This window comes from Pan troglodytes, chromosome 4 (assembly GCF_028858775.2).
Source record: "Pan troglodytes isolate AG18354 chromosome 4, NHGRI_mPanTro3-v2.0_pri, whole genome shotgun sequence".
Classification (NCBI taxonomy): Eukaryota; Metazoa; Chordata; class Mammalia; order Primates; family Hominidae; genus Pan; species Pan troglodytes.
The window spans coordinates 126039219-126061069 of NC_072402.2; the positions used below are offsets into that span (position 1 = coordinate 126039219).

Sequence of the window (21851 nt, forward strand, 5' to 3'; positions counted from 1 at the left end):
AGCCACGTATTTTATTTTACAAACACTTCTGTCTAGAGTTGCCAACAGCATTTGCTGTAAGTAGGTACTTTTTCAACCTTAAAACACTTCCCATCCTTTATTAAATCTATGTGACAGGAGAGCACACATGGACTGTCCTCATTAAGTTGATGTGAATTCCTTTAGATTCGTATGAGGGGAATGGATGGGAAATCTAAATATATTAAATTACAGACAAAAAAGTGGCTGACCTTCGCAAACAAAGATGATGATTCTTGACATCATCTTCAGAAACTTAAAATTACTTAGCAGATATTTAAAATGAAGTAACCTCTAGTTAAGTTAACTTCCCGGTACTTAAAAACAAACTTTTTTTTTAATAGATATTTTCAAACATACACACTAGCAGAATGAGTCCCCATGCATCAGTCTTAAGGACTGGGTTTAAAGTCTAAAATTCAAAGGCTATACTGAAATCTCAACCCTCACAATTTGTTCATCTTATTCAGAGACACTTTCAGGTGAGAAAAGCAAGTGCGATGGAAGAAAAGAGCACTCACCGACACACTGATTCCACTGGTAGTGCTGGATGTAGCCTTGGGGGCAGCCACATCTGTAGCCACCCAGGATGTTCTGGCAGCCGTGTTGGCACCTGTGGTTCCCATCACATTCATCAACATCTGCAAAAACAAGCCCAGCAAAACCTTTATGTCACCTTTCTTCTACTATTTTTAAATGCACTCCAAACAAAACCTGGGGTAACTGTTATCATGGGAACAAACAAACAAGACATGACACATAGAGAGGCTGTCATATTTCCAGGTCCCATGTATTAGTCAGCGGTGGTGCAGGGAACAGTTCTGAGATAAGAGACCAGCTCATTCTTCTGCTCTCCACCAGACCACGGCATGTCAGTGCTCTAAATAACATCTCAATTTCAGCAAGTCAACCATAGCAACCACAAATGTTGTACATTTTGAACTAATTAACTGCTTATGGTATGATTTATTTGGTAAATCATATATATATATATATATATGTAAAAAAATATATATTTGCATTGCATAGTCCAGTAAGTTTGAAAGTGACTGAGATACAATCCTCATTTTTGGGAGGATAGAAGCATTACAGAGATACCTAAAAAGTACAATTATATTGCATGTAAAAATTTTTATTACCATTCAAGATTAATTAGATGCAAATCCCTCTTAAGTATTTAAATATGTTATTTTTAGACAAGATGTGGTATTATTATACATGTGGAATAATTTCTTTATTTATGTATGCTTTTTTGGAATGACAACCGAATATTTGAAATCTATCCATAAAGAGTAAAATAAAATTGGCATGTCTGAGGGGTGTAACAAATTTACATGGATAATTAATAAATGGTATCTTATGGGGATGGTCACGAGCTGAACTCGCATGTGGCAAACAGCTGTAGGTTAAGAATACTTTCAACGTCTCAACGATTTGAAAGATAAAATATTAAAATTGACATTTTAAAAACTGAATTTTTCTTGGCTGAAAATGAGATACATATAAAAGCCCCACGAGCCTTACAGAGAGCAAATTAAATACTTAACATATATTTCTAGAAGTCCAAATCATATATTTCTAAGAATAGTTAATGTTAAAAGGGTGATTAAAATCAAGAAAACTATAAATTGCAATACGATATAAGAATGTAAGGGAAATAAATATAGTCTCATAATCTCTGGCATGGGTGTTTATAAGACACTAATCCTAATACATTTTTCTTGTCATACACTGCCACTTGCAATATAAACAGTGAAGAACTAGATGAAATTTTCTTAACTGCAAGCATGTTCTTATTTTGTTCCCACTTAAATGTTCCCTTGGATTTTACAGGAAATAGTTATTGCAGAGGAGACCAAGGTCCACTGTAGGAAAGTGAAGGAGTGAAGCAGGAGCTTGACTCGTAAAAAACAGAAACAGCCATCATTTCACCTTAGCATGTTCAGTACATTTGTTCAATTCTCTCTGATGACAGATTCTTTTTATATTTAATTCTTATACATTTAAGAATCATGGAACAAAAGGTCAATTATTATTTTTTTCTGGTATGCTTGTACACTACCGCAAACCATATTAGGCACAGAATTCTTTTTCAACTCAATTCTTTCTCAGATCCATGATTAGTCAACAGTTGCTTTAAAAGTCAATTCGTAATCACAGAACTTTTGTTTCACTGCATTTAAGTTTCCCTCTGTCCCCAAAGTGATACATAGAAATTTATGACCAGGAATAAGTTGCTGGGTCCTATTTTGTTCAATACTTTTTTTTCTTTTTTTCAGATTATACCAATTTGTCTTGGAAGTTAAAAATATATATGGTTTACTGTTATTAGATTAAGAATTTTTGAGCAAATCAACTAACCTTCACAGTTCAGTCCGGTGGCATCAAGAGAGAACCCTCTTTGGCATTCGCAGCTGAAACTGCCTGGAGTGTTTTGACAGATTCCCTTTGCTCCACAAAGCGAAGGTTGAGACCCACATTCGTTGTTGTCTGGCAAAGCATCAAGAAGCAGAGCGTCAAACTTTCCAATCATAACATGTCTTAAGTTTCATGGGAAGTAAAAAGCAATGTATGAAAACCTAAGTTTCATGATGTGAAAATGGCATTTTGGGAAAATTTATACCAAAATTCACTGTCATATTAAAGACAAAAGTGGTAAGAAAAAGTGTATTTTAAGAGGTTTGAGATTTGAGCATATTTTGGAGTGACTGAAGGCACACTGACTAAAGTTCCTTAACATGTGTCTTCTAAAATAAAAGCTCAATATGTTTGTTAACATGTTCTAAATTACAGTGAGCCTTTAATCATATTTTGTCTGAACACCAAGGTTATACTGAGAATGTGATATAAAGGCACTGCTTGAAATATGGCTACTGTGCAGGTGCTTGGACTAAAAAGGCCTTTTTTTTCCCTTTGGATATTGTTCTTGAAAATATCTATATTATTAGCAACTTCTTTAGACCACAAATTATGGGGTATTGGTTATGGAATATAAATACCAGGACATTCTTCTGTTTATAATTTTAAATATAATTTTTATGCATCTACTAGAAGTTTGTAAAATTTCCCATTTGTAACTTTGTCTTACCGATACAAGCAGTGTGATGCTGTGTGAAACCAGGTGGACATTTACAGGTAAACCCCCCCAGGGTGTTGACACAGAGGAACTGGCAGTTATGCTGCTTTGTTTGACATTCATCAAGGTCTGAAATTAGAGAGAAGCCAATGAAAATCACAGTAGACTATCTGGCTATGTTTCCTTTCTTGTGAAGCCACAGAAGCATGTTGTCTAGATTTTTGCTGGAAACTTCGTAGATTTCCATAGGCATATGGCAAACAGTTTCTTTTCACATATTTAAGCAGAATAAATATTAGGGGCTAGGATGATAGGACAATTAAGGCAATATATAACATAAGAAACTGAATGGCAGAATCATAGCAGTTTCCATGAACTGTTCTCAAAGCTACTATCCAAAGGTTACAATTCTTGCATTGAATGCAGTATAGTACATGGCTGATTACTGATTCCTATTAAAGGAAGGATTAAATAAAAATGAAACAGAATCTAGAAACTGATGAAGGTCCGAACAGAAACACTAAGAGTCTCCACATTCAGATGAAAACACGGGCATTAATATTAGAGGAAGCAAAATACAACATCTGTAATTCTAGTCACAAATGGTATTGATATTTGGACCCTACTAATTAAAAACTCAAAATTTGATTTTGGCTATACTAAAACTTAATTTGGAAACTATATTTAAAATAAATGTACCACATAAGATGTAGGCAAGACTAATTCATTATTTTACAGCTTAAAAAATGCTTTAGTCATACTCATTTTTTTTTTGATATGGAGTCTTTAGTCATAAACAATGTACAACACGGACCCATATCAGTTCACTAAACAGTTCCAAGCAGTGCTTGCTGTTATTTTTTTTTTTGATATGCCTTGGAAATAAAACCTCATTTTACTGAGAATAATCTACATTTTAAAAATTTGCTCAGTCCATTGATTTCATTCTGATGAGGCTTACTATAAAATCAAATATATGTGTATAGTATTGAAGCTATTTTAATGATCTAATTTAGCTTGATAAATAATTACTTTTGATACTACCTAAGCAAAAAATTTAAATTTACCTATCCATTTTCACTTTTCCACAGTAAACCTGTAATAAAGGTAGCTTAGAGAAATAAAAGCTTAGATAAGCAACAACAACAAATATCTTATTTCAGTGATTTGTTTTGATCTCTTCCCACACCAAAACTTTTGTTTTATTTTATTTTTAAAAATTTATGCAGTTTTCTATAAGAAGCAAACTGTTTTAACTTGGGTTTTAATCCTCTCTGCTTCCTGCAATGAGCCTATTGGTAGAGTTTTTCTATGAGCAATAACATGGCCACTAGGATGGGACCTTTTAATGAAGGTGATGCACATGGCATAATTCCTGATAATCTAATATTTAAATTTGAAAGAAAAGATACAGACTAGGGTCAGGATTGTCAGAGACTCTTCACTCACCTTTGCATGTCTTTCCATCCTCTTGCAGGACATACCCCCTCGGACATGAACACTGATAACTCCCCTCAGTGTTCTTGCAGATGAAGTTGCATGGTTTCGGGGACTGGGAGCATTCATCAAGGTCTAAGTAAAAGTGATGTGAAGATTAAATTACTGGTTAAAAGAAACAACCAGACTCTTTCCTCCTTCCATATTCTCACTTCATTCTTTTTGTTTTTCCTGTTCAACTTAAAGTGGAATATAGCCAGAGAGAAATGATGCACAGAAGGATTTTTTCTAAAGTAACATGCGGGTTTACTTTGTAAATCAATCTATGGATCTTGGGTAAATATTTTGATGTCTAGACAACTGTCTGGGTCCAAAATTACTAAATTCTTTAGATTAATATACTTCGGTTTACAACCTGAGAATCATAAACTTAATAAGAGTTTCTCTGTTTTTGACACATGGATGTGGCACAAGTTCTTTTAAACTCTCTTTACTGAGGCTCCCTTAAGCATCTTGTGGGATCACAGATGGTGCTGGAAACCTTCCACTTTCCCCTTCAGATTCAGTCCTCACCCTGGTCCATCCTGCTCTCAGGCCCAGGAGATGGAGCTCTACAGACTCCATCCGGAGGCTCTCCCTTGCCCTCTGTCTTCTGTCTGGCCCTTATTTCCTCAACTCCCTCCCTGCAAGATAGGCTCAGGCTGGCTGAGTCACTGGAGCAGCTGTCAGAGGTCCTCTCAAGGCAGTCCTCTGAGCACAACTTTCTTTTTCTAGGTTCCAATAACCTCTGACTCTTTTCTTTTGGCCCAGGGGTAGTACAGCCCCAGCACACAGCACTACGCCTCCTGGCTTTTGTGCACACTGCTCACACGTGTATAGACAGTCTTTTTGTTAGACCCTCCTTGAATTGTCCTCCTTGAAATATGCCATCTCTTTCCTACTCGGACTCTGAGTGATAGCAGACAATCTCCATTTCCTCCATATAACATACGGCGTTGATGCCCACAGAATGCTGAATGCTTATGATTAATGGCCTATTCTCTATTACTCATGCTCTTCTGTTTCAAAGAAGTCAGTTGGGTTTTCTTAACCTTTTAATGCCAAGTGTGCTTGTTATTGACATAGGTAATTTGATAGAATATCCAGTAAGCTAATGAAATATAAAGGAGAAAAAAAATTTTTTCTTTAATAAAAATGAAGTTGAATACTTTGGAAAGACCTGACAAAAGTCTAAGTCCTTTCTGCCCCACGACTGTCATATATTGGTGTGAGTGAGACAATAAAAAACCGAATAAGAAAAATAAATTGTAAAATGGTAGAAGGATTCTGTACTGAGACTGCTCCGCAGCTGGAAATTTTATTTAGGTAATGCTTACTTGGTATACTTTATGCAAAATAATAGCAAAGAGAAACATGGAAAACATTCTCTTAATATACACAAACACACATATTCATAAGAAAAAGCCCTTTTCCTTCAAAGAGTGACAAACAAATGTGCACTTTAAATTTTAAATTAAAATATAAAATGTTGAAAGTATGTATTTGTGATTTTAGTTTCCTTGATTGAACAGACTTTTTTTTTGATGAAGTGTACAATTCTACATCCCACATTACTGGACAAAGGCCAAGTACTGTGTGATTAAGAAGCACATTATTGAGAGGATGGCAACATTTTAATAAAATATATATTCCAAAGCTCCATAATAAAGACACTCTACTGATAATGAGTGACTTGCAGGAAACAGTAGTTGATTAGCCCCCAAACCCCTGGATATAGAGGTGCCCATCGTTACCTATACAAGAGGTTCCACTGATGTCTGTGGTGTAGCCAACCTTGCAGAAGCATCGGAATGAGCCCATGGTATTGATGCACTGACCATTGGTGCAGAGGTTTGGCATTACCTTACATTCATCGATATCTGTGGACCAAAACAACAAAAACAATCAGGAGTTAACATACATGCAAGGGTAAAACTGGTTAGAATCAAAGAGAAATGAAGAAATGGAGATGAGATAACTAACAGCAAACATTCCTAACAGCACTGGAGCACCTGTTCATCATTCAGGTGAACAGCAACATGGATGTGACGGAAAAATAATCTCAAGTGATGGGAGGGGATAAAGGGAGACTCTGGTGAAAGCCCTGTTTAAGACTACCCATTTTGCAATCTAAGCATGAATGATTTTGGGGGGAATCTAGAAAGCTACCCCCTCAAAGTCCATCCCTTAAAAAGTGTGTGATCTTGGGAAAATTACTTATTGTTACCTTAGCTTTGTGCTTCATTTTCCTCATCTGTTAAAATGGGAATAATACATTCTACCCCTTAGGTCTGATATGAAGATTAACTCCTAAAATCTCTAAAGCATTAGCAAAGATTATTCTTTCTATATACATATATACGAAAACACACATCAAATATAAATATCAAGGTATAAACATTTTAGCTACTCTTTTGATTGTATCAATTTTTCACTTTTCCTTCACATTTATCTGAATTCATAAAATTTAATGTGTTGATTATATGAATAAATTTCCTCAACTCCTTACCTCTTCCATCAGTTGTATATCCTGGGCCATGAGGACATATCTTTTTGTACTGAGCAGTTCCAGGAAGTGGGCAAAGCTCGCACTGGTGGCCCCAGCCTCGCCCACCATCACAGCAGCATTCTGACTTAGTGACGAGATTGCGACTGCTGGATGCCATTTGACATATTGTCTGCAGTACCTCTGCAAAGCAGAGACCCTGTCGATTGTCTGAAATGGCAAAGTAGAAAGAGTTAAGGATGCGGAACTGACATTTCATTATCCTGGCTTTCAAATTAAGCAGGGCAGTCAAGAATTTCCTCCTTAGGAATAATTAAGACAGCTTAATGTCTTAATTATTTAAGTTTTGCTGGCAGTTAAGTTCATAGCATACTCTTTCACTACAGACTACAGTTTATTAAATTTGACAAAAAGTGATACTATACTTTAGAAATAGATTTTTTCCTCCAATCCATTGCCAACTAAATGATAGTGACCTACCATTTCTGTGGAATACAAGTGAAAGGAAAATCAAATTAAATTATTTTCCTTTAAACAAATGAGTGCCAGGATTAGTTTCTGGAAAGCAAACTCTAGACTATATTTTATGAGCTTGGTACTTATTCAATCTGATATCTCATATTTTCTACATCTGAAAGACTGTTCAAATACTTGGACTGAGTAGATTTTTTAAAAATATAAATAAAATGATTTCTTCAGATTTAAAAGCCAATTAAATCTTTAATATAGTTTTATAAACAATCCTAGCAAAACTGTTAATAAAATGAACAGAAAATTACACTTTATATGTAGGTTACTTTTCCTATTTCCTAAAAGACTGTGTTAGTAAAGGTATAGATTAGAGATAACAATAAACAAAAAATGTTTTTTTGATCAAAAATTTCTTGGAATTTGAAGCATATGACGTCATTCAGAAAAAAATGTGATATAGTTGAAATACTCTTTTTATGTTAAATCAAGTGATGAGTGAAACAGCTTACTGCTCTTATTTCTTTGTTTACCTTGAATTTTACTACAGCACACTTTTTGCAGCTGCCATAATTAACTACAATGATTTATAATGTAGGCATTTTAGCATTAAAATAAAATATAATGTCCCAGATTTATATTTCCCATAAAAAGGTTTTGTAAAACATTTATTTTCTGTACCACAATATAAAAAGTAACCTTCCCTGCATTTTTGAAATATGGCATTTATTTTGCATTAATTGTGGCAGAGCTTACCTCATATTGCAAATATTTTCTTTTGGAATTAAATCATCCTCTGATGTAAGTTTTACTAAAGCCAAATTTTCCAAAGAACTTAATTAATCTTAATTTTGGAAAGACTATTTAAGATTGTTATTTACATTACACATAGATGTGCATATAACACACACATGTACAAATATATCATCTTAATAGATGTGCATCTTTAAGAAGAAGCATGTGGATTATTGAGATTGGGAGATTTGTTTAGCAGACAAGAATATATATGTGGAGCTCTTCTGTGATGACATCATGAACAGATGTTTTATCTACCAAGTATAATATATTTGGATGTCAACTTACCAAGGCATTCAGTGCCTGAAGAACTTGACTGGAATCCTTCATTACACTCACATCTATAGCTTCCAATAATGTTAACACAACGTCCATTTTCACAGATTCCTGGCTTGGTCCTGCATTCATTTTCATCTTTAGAAAAACAAACAATATGAATAATGAGAAAACTGTAAAATTATAATTTACAAGCTATCTTCTAATGGGTTATATCTTATTTAACACTTCTTTGCCAAAATACTAATATGATGAGATTAAAAATGGTCATGTGTGAATATTAATTTATTTTTAGCTTTACTTCATCCTTCTCGGTGGGTTCTTTCTTAAGATAATGTTATCTTCTTCTTTCTTTTCTTTATCTTCTGCAGAGAAGGGATAGTGTTAATATATAGAATTGAAAATTGGCCTCCAAAAGGAATAGAATTGCCCTGAGACACCAGTCAAGGACGGGAACTCTGGGGAAAAGAATGTCAGTTTCTGTGATATTAGAGAAAGGTGTGGGGAGACGGACGGTGGGTGTTGGGTATGGGTGATGAGTACAGTAAAAGCCTCACAGGCCAGGAATAAAGGACAAGCTGCTAAATTGGTTTTGAGTAAAATCACAGGAACAACTATGGTCTGTGAGGGTAGTTAATGGGAGAGGAAGTTTAAGTAATACTGCTCTTTTGGTTGGTGATAAATAAACCTACTTCAACAAAATTGTTTTCATTAAAATTCTCTATATCCTTACTTTTTGTGCTTTTTCGATATTTTGTAAATTTTGTTGGAGGTTTTTTTCAAAGCTGTGTTGTTAGGAGCATAAGAGTGCATGACAATTACATCTTTTTGATAAATGGCTCCTTTCATCTTTATAGTTAAAATTTTTAAAAATTTACTGACATTTATATTTGCAGGCACTTTGCTTTTATTAGTATTTGCCTTGAATATTTTTATTTTCAACCTATCTCAGATTTCAATTTTGGTACTACAATTCTATTAAAGAGAACCTAGCAGAATTCTTAAAAACACATTTATCTTTTAACCAGCAGTTTAAACCACTTATATCTGTCATGATTACTGATATGTTTAGAGTCTCACCTGACATTTTATATTGTTTTATATTTACTGTGTGATTGCCCTCTTCCTATGCCCTCCTTTTCCCTCTGAACTCATATTTGGAAGTTACAGTCTTCTTTCAATTCTTACAGTGGAAACCACTGAACAACTTCAACACACATTCTTAATGAATAATTTTCTATCAATGCCAAGAAGTATCTGTTTTGAAAGCTCTCGGCCATAGTAAGCACCTTTGCATAAATTTACTTATCTCTGCTCTCTCCCTGAACCACCTGCCATGTTGATGTTATCTAGAAGTTTTGGTTTGTTAGATTTTTAGTGTGCCATCAGCATCTGTTTAAATTAATGAGGCTTACTGGTTTCTTGGCTCACCATTGGTCCACTTATATTATTTCTTCCACTTCAATTAATTTTAAAAAATTAGTGTATGTAGTTTGGTGATTATTTATTTATTTATTTATTTGAGACAGAGTCTCGCTCTGTCGCCCAGGCAGGAGTGCAGTGGTGCAATCTTGGCTCACTGCAAGCTCCGCCTCCTGGGTTCACACCATTCTCCTGCCTCAGCCTCCTGAGTAGCTGGGACTACAGGCGCCCACCACCAGGCCCAGCTAATTTTTTTATTTTTATTTTTAGTAGAGACAGGGTTTCACCATGTTAGCCAGGATGGTCTCGATCTCCTGACCTCGTGATCCGCCTGCCTCGGCCTCCCAAAGAGCTGGAATTACAGGTGTGAGCCACCGTGCCCGGCCGGTAATTATTTAAGAGGGCTATAAGTATTCTAAAACAGATTTCCGACCATGTCTTCTTTTGTTTTCATACTTGATTGAGTATAGCATTTTAGTTCAAAATTATTTTCCCTTAGAATGCTTTCAAAATACAGCTCCTTTATTATTATTTTTTAAACCAGTGTTACTGTTCATTTGTAAGAAATCTGGTTTTTCTCTCTGGAAGTTTTAAGGATTTTCATTTTCTTCTTAGTGTTTTGAAATTCACCATGATGTGCCTCCTGTGATTATTTTTTTCCCCTTTTAGAAAAAAAACACTTCAGAAATTTAAAGGTATATACAAAAGTAATGAGTTATGAATTAAAAAGTTTTTTTAGTTTATTATTTCTAGAATCTGAGGGTGCAAGGTCTGTTGCCTTGGTCTAATCCTATCCTTAACGTCATTCACCCTGATTTTGAATTGTATTTGATTTGTCTGAATTATTTTTTTTCAAAAAGGGCTTTTGAACTAAAAGCGTTCTTGGAAGAACTCAGGATATACTGCCTGAGTTCTTCCAAGTTTGATTATGTATAATACAGCTTCTGCTGTAGTACATAATTTGTGCTTCAAATTCTTAGATTAATTTTGCTTTATTGACATTGGCATAAAGAATTACTGAGAAGAGGTTGAAAAAAAGTTGCCTGACTCTTTTTTCTGTTGAAATTTGTAACTTTAATAGGGTGTATCTTGGAGTGATGTTGCTCTACCTAAATAATGTTAATTTCCAGCATTTACTTTCTACCCTTTGACAATTTGTGGGCTGCACCAGGATTGTCAATTATCGACCTTTCCATTGTCCATCACTCTTGCCCGATGCTCCCCTACTTCTACCTACTCTATGTCCAATCCAGTGCAGCATGACAGCCTAGAGGAAAACAGGCTTCATTTCAATGAGACTCAAGACTCAAGACTCAAATCTCAAATGGGTACATGATCCTCCGTCAACAATCCTACTATACTTCTTAGTATCTTCACACTCTCACTTTCTAAAATGACATTACACACTCAGACACATCAGACATCTCTCCCCTATGAACCACTGGGCTGTGCCCTCACTTTCAACCTTTTGTCTTCTTCCAACAGCTAAACTATCTTTGTTTTTTCTCCAAGGCCAGCTCTTGCACCGGTACTCTAGATTGCCTTCCCAGATTTCACAATACTCCCTTTTCAAGGAATCATTCCCTCAGCATAAATTCTCTAGTAACTTTCATCTTAAAACAATACAAAAAACTCTCTTATTCACCTATTACCCCTATGGCTACTGCCACATGTATTGATTCACTTTCAGAACAAAATTTCTGGAAGAATGATCCATGGCGATAAATTCCACTTCCTCATCACTGATTGTTTCCTTAATGTGTGTGCTCCACTGAAACCTCCTGAAGAAGTCACCAAATCTAATTACAACTCTATGTTACTCTACATCTTAGTAGCATCATACAAAAGTGGCCACTTTAGTTCTGAGGACATCACACGGACATGGAGAACTTCCTATCTTGCTGGCTACTCTTTCTTAGTCTCCTAATATTAGACTCCTAATAGAGTCTCCTAATAGTCTCTCTAAATGTTGGAACAACCAGAGTCCAGTGTCCTGGGAAGGAGCCCTGCTCCTCCTACTCTCCAGGATCTCTCTCTTGGTGTTCTCAGTCAATCCCATAATTTTTCAACCACTATCGATTTGCTAGCAATTTACATCTATGGCTCATAAATATGTCTGCTGACTTGATATTCCCACTTGGAAAGCTAGAACATATCTGACACTGAGCAGGACCAAAACAGAACTTTTATTCTTCTGTGTCCCCAACGAAACCTGTTTCTTCCAATCTTTTCCATATCAGTTAACAGTAGCATCAAGTAAATTATTATACTAAGCTAATTTACTTTAGTCACTCAAGCAAAAATCCTGGGACTTATCTTTTATACATATTCAATCAATCCATCAGAAATCCAATCTGTTGATTATTTCCAATACATTTTCTGAATCTGTCCACTCCTTTTCCACACTATGGTGGCCCTAATCTGAGCCTCCTTTTTCTCTCATCTGGGTGTTTAAGACAGTCACCTAAATGAAACCCTTGTTTCTGCTACCACCTCCTTCAAATCCATTACCTATAAGGCAGCCAGATATCTTTAAAAATGTGTAAAATAGGAAATAACAACTAATACTTAATTGAAATTTTACTCTATGCCAAGCACTGTACTAAGGGTTTCATGTGAATTTTTTAAGTTAACCCTCCCAATAATCCTATGAAAGTGTGCTCAAAATTCCTATTTGTTTTTACATGAGGAATCTGAGGCACATATTTAAGCCAACTTGCCCAGGGTCACAGAGCTAGCACATATGAACCTAGATTGCTAACATTCATAGTCCATCCCCAGGGCCCATACTCCGAGTCACTCTGCCATAACACTTTTAGCATAAAACCAAATTCTTTTCCATGGTATTTGCCTACCTTTAGACCCACTTCATGCCACTCTCCTGCACAAGCTTCAGCTACGCTGGTCTTGTGTAATTACTCATCTTTGAACAATTTTCTCCAGTTCAGCTACTGGCTGAAAAATAGTGTAGCTGGTCACGGGTGCTAAAGTGGGCCTAATGTGTAGTTTCAATTCATGTTTGTTGTATGAACATCCTCTCACCAAATCTGCCATGCTCTCTACCCTTGAGGCACTACACTCGGGCTTTCAGGTAATTTAGGGAGTCGTGTGGCTCTGATAAAGTTCTTAAAGCCTTAGAATCTCTGATAGTTGCTGCTTCTCCTCTTCCTGCCTCACCTCCGGCAGTCTCCATGTCTAGAAGACTAGTTTGTTGATAATTAAATAGCATCCCAGTATTTTCTCTTTTGCATCTACCTATTTTCACACTGCAGTGTAGAAATGGGTCTCTACAAAAACACTCCATACTTTTCTCATTTGCTTATGTCCCTGATCTTCTAATCAAAGATTGTTGGATAAACTTTAAAAAATTGGGACAGACTGCCAAAGTCTAAAGAAGAAAATTTAATGATCTCGGTAAAAAAATGTTCTACTTATCAGATTTCTTGATTCATTTATTTGTTTAAGAAATAATTACTGAGGCATAATATATTGCATAGTAAAGTTTCCGTCTCTGATTAGGTTTATGGTTTTCATTAAAGAGGTTTTAGATTTCCTGTATAACTTTAATTCCCTTAACTGTAATACTTTTAGTTTCCGTTGCAATCTACTTTTTTGGGTAAGTTTGTTTGATTCCAATTTCATGCATTGGCATTTTTATTGATTTTTTTTGTGGCTTTATTTTTCATCCTGACTTTTGTAAATACTTTTTCTTTGTAATAATATTTTTACTGTTTTTAAACTGGAATTTCTAGTTGTGAAAACACATTGTTTGCATGAAAGTGTTCTACAAAGAGTTTTGTGATGATCAAAAAAATTTTGCAGACATTTCAGCTATCAGCATGGTATAATGAAAAGCTTGAAGATCAGAAAAGTTTCAGAACCTGTATCTTTTGTAGTGCTGTTTAACAATGAAAAGAATACAAATGTAGAATGCTGCTCTTGGTCTTTTCTTTGAAAAAGTAAGTTCAGAGGATGATAGAATTTTAGAGCTAGAGCAGATACACCCTTCCCAACACCCGCCCCCACCACTCCTATCAATCATGCAGACTAAGTTTCTCACTGTATGCAGATGAAGGAACTGAAGAACAGAGAATTGAATCACTTGCAAGTCATCCAGATCATTTATGGCAGATCCATGACCAGAAACCTGTGTTCTTAATCTGATCACAGTGCTTACTCCCTCTTTCCCAACAACATATCTTTAAATGTAACAAAGATAGTATAATATAAAATTCAGCTAGTTATAAAAATAAGAAATTTCCATGCATAAAAATTAAAACACATTTTTAAGTATTTTAGCCAATCTGATTAAACATAGCACATACATACATTGTTTTCATTCAAATAAATTAAAAGAGAAATGAATGAAAAGAAATTTCATGTACAGTAAGAAGACATGATGATTAAGAATGCTGATTTCCTTTCTTCCATACATGGTTATTAGCATTTTGCCCTGTGCTAGATTTGGAGGAACACATATGACTTAGGAGTTTAGGTTAATCTTCCGGGATAACAGATCTTGGAAGAATAGTGTTTTTGAAAGAACCACTGCATAACTACACCTCCTATGTACGTCTATTTTTAACTTTATTAAGGACTGTATTTGAATGAAATATCTAACAAATGAAAAGAAACTAAAAAATCCAATTATAATTTGTTGTATATATAATTTTTTATATGACACATGTAATTCAGAATAGTTCAGAAACTCACTCTTTTGTAAAAAAATTAAAATTGACAGATACAGCTAAAATCACCTCAGACTAGTTACTTCTAATCTCAATGTCTTCCCTAGCAGTAATTCCTTCTATGAATTAGGGTTTACCTTTTTCAATGTTTTTCTATATATTTACTTGGTTACATATGTACCTACAGAACACATATAGTTTTATTTACAATTTTCTTTAAAATATGAAAAATCAAAAGGGCATGTATTCTTGAGCAGGCATAAATGCCACAATCCAGAACCTATTATATTAGCAGAGACCCTGAGATGGAAGAAAGCTAGCTGTATCACTGCCTTAACACAGCTGGAAAAATAGTTGGCTTGCAGTTAAGATGATGTGGGAGTAGTGCCATTAATGAGGCTGGGAGTGGAGGCATTACATAAGCAGACACCTTCCCTTACCGCTTACCTACACAGCCTTCTCCATCGGGCCTTCGGGCCATTCCAGGAGGGCAGATGCACATGAAGGTGCCGATTAGATTCTTACACATCATGCCCCTAGATTCACAGTCGTGTAACCCTTCAGCACATTCGTCCAGATCTAGAACAAAAAATAAAAATAAAAAATTATCTGGAGCAAGCTGTAGTTTAGTACTTTTAAGTCACAGGTGCGGTCTTCTGACACTTAACATGTAATTTTATGGTGGGACAGAGAAAGGAGAAGCCCAGCCATTGTCAGCTGTTGGCTATATTCCAGATGTGTAAGTTTCAGCACTGCTCATAGTGATAAGAAGTTTAGGGAAGAGCAATCTTTGCTTTAATAAGAATCCAAGAGTGTGAGAATAGTGGGCTTCTCAACCCATCTTATCTCGGACTTGGTTTTACAAAAGTACCATCATGTGTCTTGTTATCTAGGTATGGAAATCTACTAGCAAAATGCTGTCATATATATATTTCTGTAAAGCTCCAGAAGAAATTAGTTGAGAACTATAAAATCATTAAGATGTATCTCCAGCATGACAAATAAAGTTTGAACTACTCCCGTGTCTGTGGCCTTACCTTTGCACATCTTTTGATCTTCCCTGAGGGCATAGCCAATCGGGCACGTGCATTCATAGGACCCAAAAGTGTTCATGCAGCGGAAAGCACACAGCAGTGGGTTCTGGGCACATTCGTTGATATCTGACCAAAGGAATGGACAGGAATGTGCTCAGCCTAGAGTTCTAATTATTTGTGTAACTAAATGTTGATGTCATTTACTTGGCGGTCATACACAAAGCAATAGAATAGTAGAACTTACACATCTGGTATGCAGAATTTAGTACCTAACAAACTCATCTTTAAAAATAACAGCTATAAACTCCGGAAAGAATATAAAAACTACCTGAAGTTTTTAGTGGTGAGCTGAAACTCAGAGCAAACAACCAGTAGGGAGTAATTTCACATTGATTTGGCTTCTATTTTTCTGAAATTACCCTCCAGATGACCATGGCCTGGCAGTGCTGTCATCCGGTAGCTAACTCTCCAGAAGAAACTTTCTGAGATTCCATCCAGAGGAAGGAGGGGAGGGAATCTTAGGGCAACCAAGTCTGCTAAAGAAAGGGAACCCAGGAAAGAATGCCAGGGAAGGAGAAATAGTATTTGTTTTTCATCTAGTCAGCTCAAGTGGCATGACTGTACTATGCATGTGTGGGGCAAAATCAAGAATGCTAGTGAGTAAGGTTTAAAGAACTGACAGATGAGCCACCGCCCTTCTCAGGCCTGAGGGTCTGCTATTGTGCCTACCAGAGTTGACTGTCTGCTAAGACAAATACATCAATATTCTTCAGAGTAATATAACTGATTTCGAAGCATATCATTCACAATATCCAGAGTATAAATCCAACATTAACCAATATACTGAAAAGGCAGGAAACTGTGACTCCATTTCAAGGGAATAGACAATCAAGAGATGCCAACCCTGAGATGACCCAGATGCTGGAATGATCAGACAAGGGCTTTACAGCAGCTATTTTAACTGTACTAAAGGAAAACTAAAAACCAACCAAACAAACAAAAAACCCAAAAAACAAAAAACCCCACTGTATGCTCACCAGCAGAATATCAGAAGCAATATAAATAAATATTGAGACATTAAAAAACACTTTCTATGTCAAGAAGAAATAATATTTAAGACAAAGATCACTTGCCTTCACAATTCATCATGGGCCCTGGCTCAAAGCCTTCATTGCAATTGCATTCAAAACTCCCAATAACATTGGTGCATGTACCATTTCCACACGGATTGCCGATTGAACACTCATCAGTATCTGAAAAAGAAGAATAAGAAACTGCCACAAAGATGTTTTAGTTTAACAGGAGCATGCCCAGGAAGACCCATGCTTGGCCCTCACCCATTTCCAGGATCTGAGAAGGGCACATGTAACCCTGGCATCCCTTGGGCCTTGGCTGGCTGGCCGCTATGTAGCGCAGAGGGTCTGAAGGATCAATGTGCAATGCTCTGGCCCCCAGGCAGCAATACTCGCCCTAAAGATGACAAATCCAGAAGAAGAATGTGGTCCTCTGCTTCAAGAGCAGGCATGGAAGGGCATAAAGTAAAATGGATTTCTTATCCAATGAGAGATTTTGGCAATTGTAAGTCTCTAGGACACATAAGATTTTGTATGTTTGGTTGAAGACAGAGGTTGGTAACTCTCTCCATCTTCACATAAATCAGGTCTGACTGGAAAATGTAAGACTGGTGAAGAAGGTGCCACTACTAGCTATTTATCCTGGATTTGTAAATCCCCCCATCACCCAGAGTGCCTGAGAGACCTTTTACTGAATGTGAGAAGTAAAATAGAACTTTAAAATTCTGTAATGTGGAGCCAACACTCACCCACACAGCGTACTCCAGTGTAGTCAAGGTTGTAGCCCATTGGACATTCACAGCGAAAAGATCCGTCGGTGTTGATACATTGACCATTTGAACAAATGCCTGGGCTCTCAAGACACTCATTGACATCTAAAATATAGAACTGCATGTGAATTTCCTCATATAAAAAGATATGCCGGCCAGGCGCGGTGGCTCATGCTTATAAATCCCAGCACTTTGGGAGGCCGAGGTGGGTGGATCACCTGAGGTCAGGAGCTTGAGACCAGCCTGGGCAACATGGCGAAACCCCATCTCTACTAAAAATACAAAAAAAAAATTAGCCAGGCATGGTGGCGCACACCTGTAATCCCAGCTACTTGGGGAGGCTGAGGCAGGAGAATCACTTGAACCCAGGAAGTGGAGGTTGCAGTCAGCTGGATCGCACCACTGCATTCCAGCGGGCAACAGAGTGAGACTCCACCTCAAAATAAATAAATAAATAAATAAAATAAAAATAAAAAGATATGCCAGTACTGTGTATGTCTATTCAACACAGACTTGTAAGTACTTCTTTTCTCAGAGAAATATGTATTTCATATATCACGATATAGTCTTATGATATACGTATAACGTATATGATACAAAATAAGGGTTATATACATCCATTAAATACAATATACTATATGTTATATAGTAAAGTTAGCATGAGTTATAAAATAAATGTAAAATAATACGTGTGTATTAAATAAGAATATAGGAATAAAATATATCAAAGCATACCTTCACGTGTATCATGAAGACTAGGGACAGTTCCATGGCCATATGGACACAAATCCTGAAATGCAACTACAAAGAAAAATACAAATTCTCCATTATTGAAGACTTGAAATTATCAGAGAACTTAAGAAAGGATGAACAACATACATGAAATTACACTTAATTATGTTTCCGTTACAAAGCTGTCTATAACAAGACTCTTTTATTTTTATGATTTATTTCAAAAGCATATTTAGTGAGGGCCACCTTCTAGGGTGCCACCTGCTCAGTGCTCCTGGTTCTTTCTGTTTGCTCATTTAAAGCTGAGCAGCTAAAGAGAACTTCCCTGCCCATCACACTCAGAAGCCATCCCTAACCTAGAGGCCAAGCCAGCTGGAGTTTGCTGGGAATTATCCTATAATTTATGGGTGCCAACGAGACCTGAGGCTATTGATCTTTTCCTGTAAAGGGCCATTGTGCTGACTCAGCTTCTCAGAATTTAATGTAACATTCTGAGAGCCACAGCCTGCGATACAATGCCCACATGGGACTCCTGCAGCAACATGGAATACAATTTCCATTCCCTTCTTTCTCCTGCCTTGGACCTCTCAAATTCATACTTTTGAAAGCAAGTAATACTAACCTTGGAAGTGAGGAATGAAATAAAAGGGTAACTCCACCTGTGCTTAGACATGTCTTATTCAAAAGCTGAAAGAAGTTTCTCAGGCTAGGTTGTTCAATGAACCATCAAAACTTATATGCAAGGAGATGATTTCACTCTCAAAATATTCATAAATTACATGGTTAAACCCACTCTGGCAAACATTCAAAAACTGGTACACAAAGTGCTGTCTGATGATGTCATTGCTCTTACCTTCATCGTCTTTGGGGCACAGCTCACAGGGGTCCCCCCAGCCCTCTCCTGGCATCTTACTACAGCAGCATTTTGCTTTTGTGGTGTTGAAAGCTTTGGGTACAGAACACTTTCCATTTTCAAAATTTGTGAAGCAGAAGCTCTGGCGAGTATCTAATCAAAAAAGCAAACATTACAGATGGAATTATTTTGTAACACTGTTTGGACAGAACATTTCTCATTATAGAACACGGGATGCAGACTAGATCAGCAGTTAAGGCAGGTCTGGAAATCTTTGATTGCTGATTTCATTTGCCAATTTAGATTGACCTGGCTATAAAATTATTTAATTATTTAATATGCTTAAAATATTTTTATAATGTGCTAAGAAAATTCGAGAAATCATGCTCAGTATCAAAGTGATTTCCACACAGAGTCTCTTTTTTCACTGTTGCATGATAGTCTAAGAAAAACAATCGAGGTAACTTTCAGTAAGTTACATCACATCAAAAGCAACACATACACCAACAAACAAAAAAGCTACGCCAACAACAAAATTAACATAGTCATTCTGATAAATCAGAATAAGAATTTTTCTTTTAGTAAAAAAATTTATAAAAATGTAGAAACAGTGGTAATAATTCAAAGTACCTTAAAATTGTTCATTGCTTATGTTTGAGACCTAAATTTTTAACTTGCAGATATATTTTAGCATAGACATGTATTTTGTTAGGACTAATACCAGCATGATGGTTTACAATTCAGCTTTAAAGTTTCTAAGCGTGAACTGTGACAGTGAAGTCATTCCAAATCTTACCAAAGCATCTCCGTCCATTATCAGATAGTACAAAGCCAGGGGGGCAGAGGCACTGGAAGCCCCCTGGAGTATTAGTACAGGAACCAAAAAGACAAATGTTGGGATCTTCATCACATTCATTTATATCTGCAGAACAGGAGGAGTATTTATTAGCCATTCAACACTTGAAAATAAACAATTGTCCATACTATCACTGTCCACTAGCCAGCTGATATTTCAGACAAGAGATATTACGTTGTATGTTTAACTTATTCATAAAAATAAACTATTATTGCTTCAGAAGTCAAAAGTTGTAATTTCAACCAACCATGTGCCAGAGAGTCCCAAGTCCATGTCCACCTTCCTGTCTTTGATCTTTAGGGGTGTTATGTATGTCTACCTGCCTACCTGACATGAACAACTCCATGTCTCATGGGCATTGCAGGCTCCATGTGGCCAAATGTTCTATGAACTGGTCCCCATCTCCCTGATAACTCTCTCTCAGTAATCCAAATTGTGATCCCCAAGTCACCCCTATTTCTCTCCTTTTTTCACTCCACAGGCAAGCAGAATGTGGCAGCCATTTCTACCTCCTCAGTACTTCCACAGCCATCATCGTTTGCCACCCAGTCTCTCAACTGATGTCTACATCTCCTGAATGTCTTCTTCTTGTCACATTGCCACCAGGGCTGCCTTTCTAAAACGTCCATCTGATTACATTTGAAAATCTGTGCCTATGGAAATGGAGGGCTGAGACATATTTTGACAGTGTTATCATTTCCCCCTTTCCCCAGAACGCTTCCTTAAAATAAATAAGCATGCCTGCCTGACTAGTGATTTTTCGTCATTTTTTTGTGGGAAGTACTTATTTAATGGAATGTTTTAATCACATGAAAAAAATACTACTTTTCAGACACATTAGAATGTAAGCTCCATGAGGACATGACATGTCTGTCTGGCTCGCTGTTGCACCTTTAGCTCCTAGCACGGTATCTGGCACACACAAGTTCTCAATTTATGTTGGTAGAAGTTTAACAAAAGAGTCATCACATCCCTTCTATAAAACAACAAAAAACTGCAGAAACCAACACCACCGCCACCACCACCAACAACAACAAAAAAAACAAACACAACAACTCCTGCAATGGCTCCACGCTGACCGCAGGCCTGAGTTCAATCTTCTGAGCCAGCCATTCTACGCTCCTTGTCGTGCTCATGCTGCCTACGTTTCCAAATAGCCTCTTCTGTTCTCTTTCTTTGGTTGATCAGTAAAATCCTATCCAACATTTAAGTGTGACCTAGACAATCATCAATCCTCTGTGACAGGCTTTCTTGAACTGCCACCCTCTCACAACTACCACAATGATCCCTAACCTCCTGCGGTGCCCCCATCTCCTGAACAGACCTCCAGTACAGTGTCTGTCACATTGTATTATAAGGATGTCTTCACAAAACAGGTTTATTTACCAAATAGGTCTCTTCCCTTAGGTAGTAAGTTACCCCAAAGCAAAGATGATGTTCCTGTATTTCTAGCACCTAGAAAGGTGCCAAATGTTCACTGTCATACCCACTGAATGTAGGAATGAATTTATATCTGTGCAGGGTATGTGTACACATATCTATGTATGTGTATGTGTGTGTGTGGTCATGTTAGAATGTCATCTGGGAAAAGTTGGTAGAAAAGATACTAGTCTGAAGAAAATCTTACAGTGAAGTAAGTTAATTAAAAACCATTTTTTCACACTTTGGGAGGCCGAGGCCAGTGGATCACTTGAGGTCAGGAGTTCGAGACCAGACTGGCCAACATGGTGAAACCCCGTCTCTATTAAAAGTACAAAAATTAGCCAGGCGTGGTGGCAGGCACCTGTAATACCAGCTACTCGGGAGGC

General features: G+C 36.7%; 1 protein-coding gene across 1 annotated transcript in view; it reads right to left on the minus strand.

Annotated features, from left to right (window-relative positions):
* The window catches only part of FBN2 (fibrillin 2), a 279981-nt gene that overhangs the window by 13541 nt on the left and 244589 nt on the right, over window positions 1-21851 (minus strand). Inside the window, exons 49-62 of the mRNA XM_016953727.4 lie at window positions 19984-20109; window positions 19188-19340; window positions 18338-18403; window positions 17582-17707; window positions 16893-17012; window positions 15763-15885; window positions 15173-15304; window positions 8628-8753; window positions 7080-7286; window positions 6325-6450; window positions 4544-4666; window positions 3107-3223; window positions 2380-2508; window positions 540-659 (exon numbers count right to left, since the gene is read on the minus strand). Coding sequence (XP_016809216.3) covers window positions 540-659; window positions 2380-2508; window positions 3107-3223; window positions 4544-4666; window positions 6325-6450; window positions 7080-7286; window positions 8628-8753; window positions 15173-15304; window positions 15763-15885; window positions 16893-17012; window positions 17582-17707; window positions 18338-18403; window positions 19188-19340; window positions 19984-20109 — 1794 coding nt within the window. The remainder of the gene's footprint in view (window positions 1-539; window positions 660-2379; window positions 2509-3106; window positions 3224-4543; window positions 4667-6324; window positions 6451-7079; window positions 7287-8627; window positions 8754-15172; window positions 15305-15762; window positions 15886-16892; window positions 17013-17581; window positions 17708-18337; window positions 18404-19187; window positions 19341-19983; window positions 20110-21851) is intronic.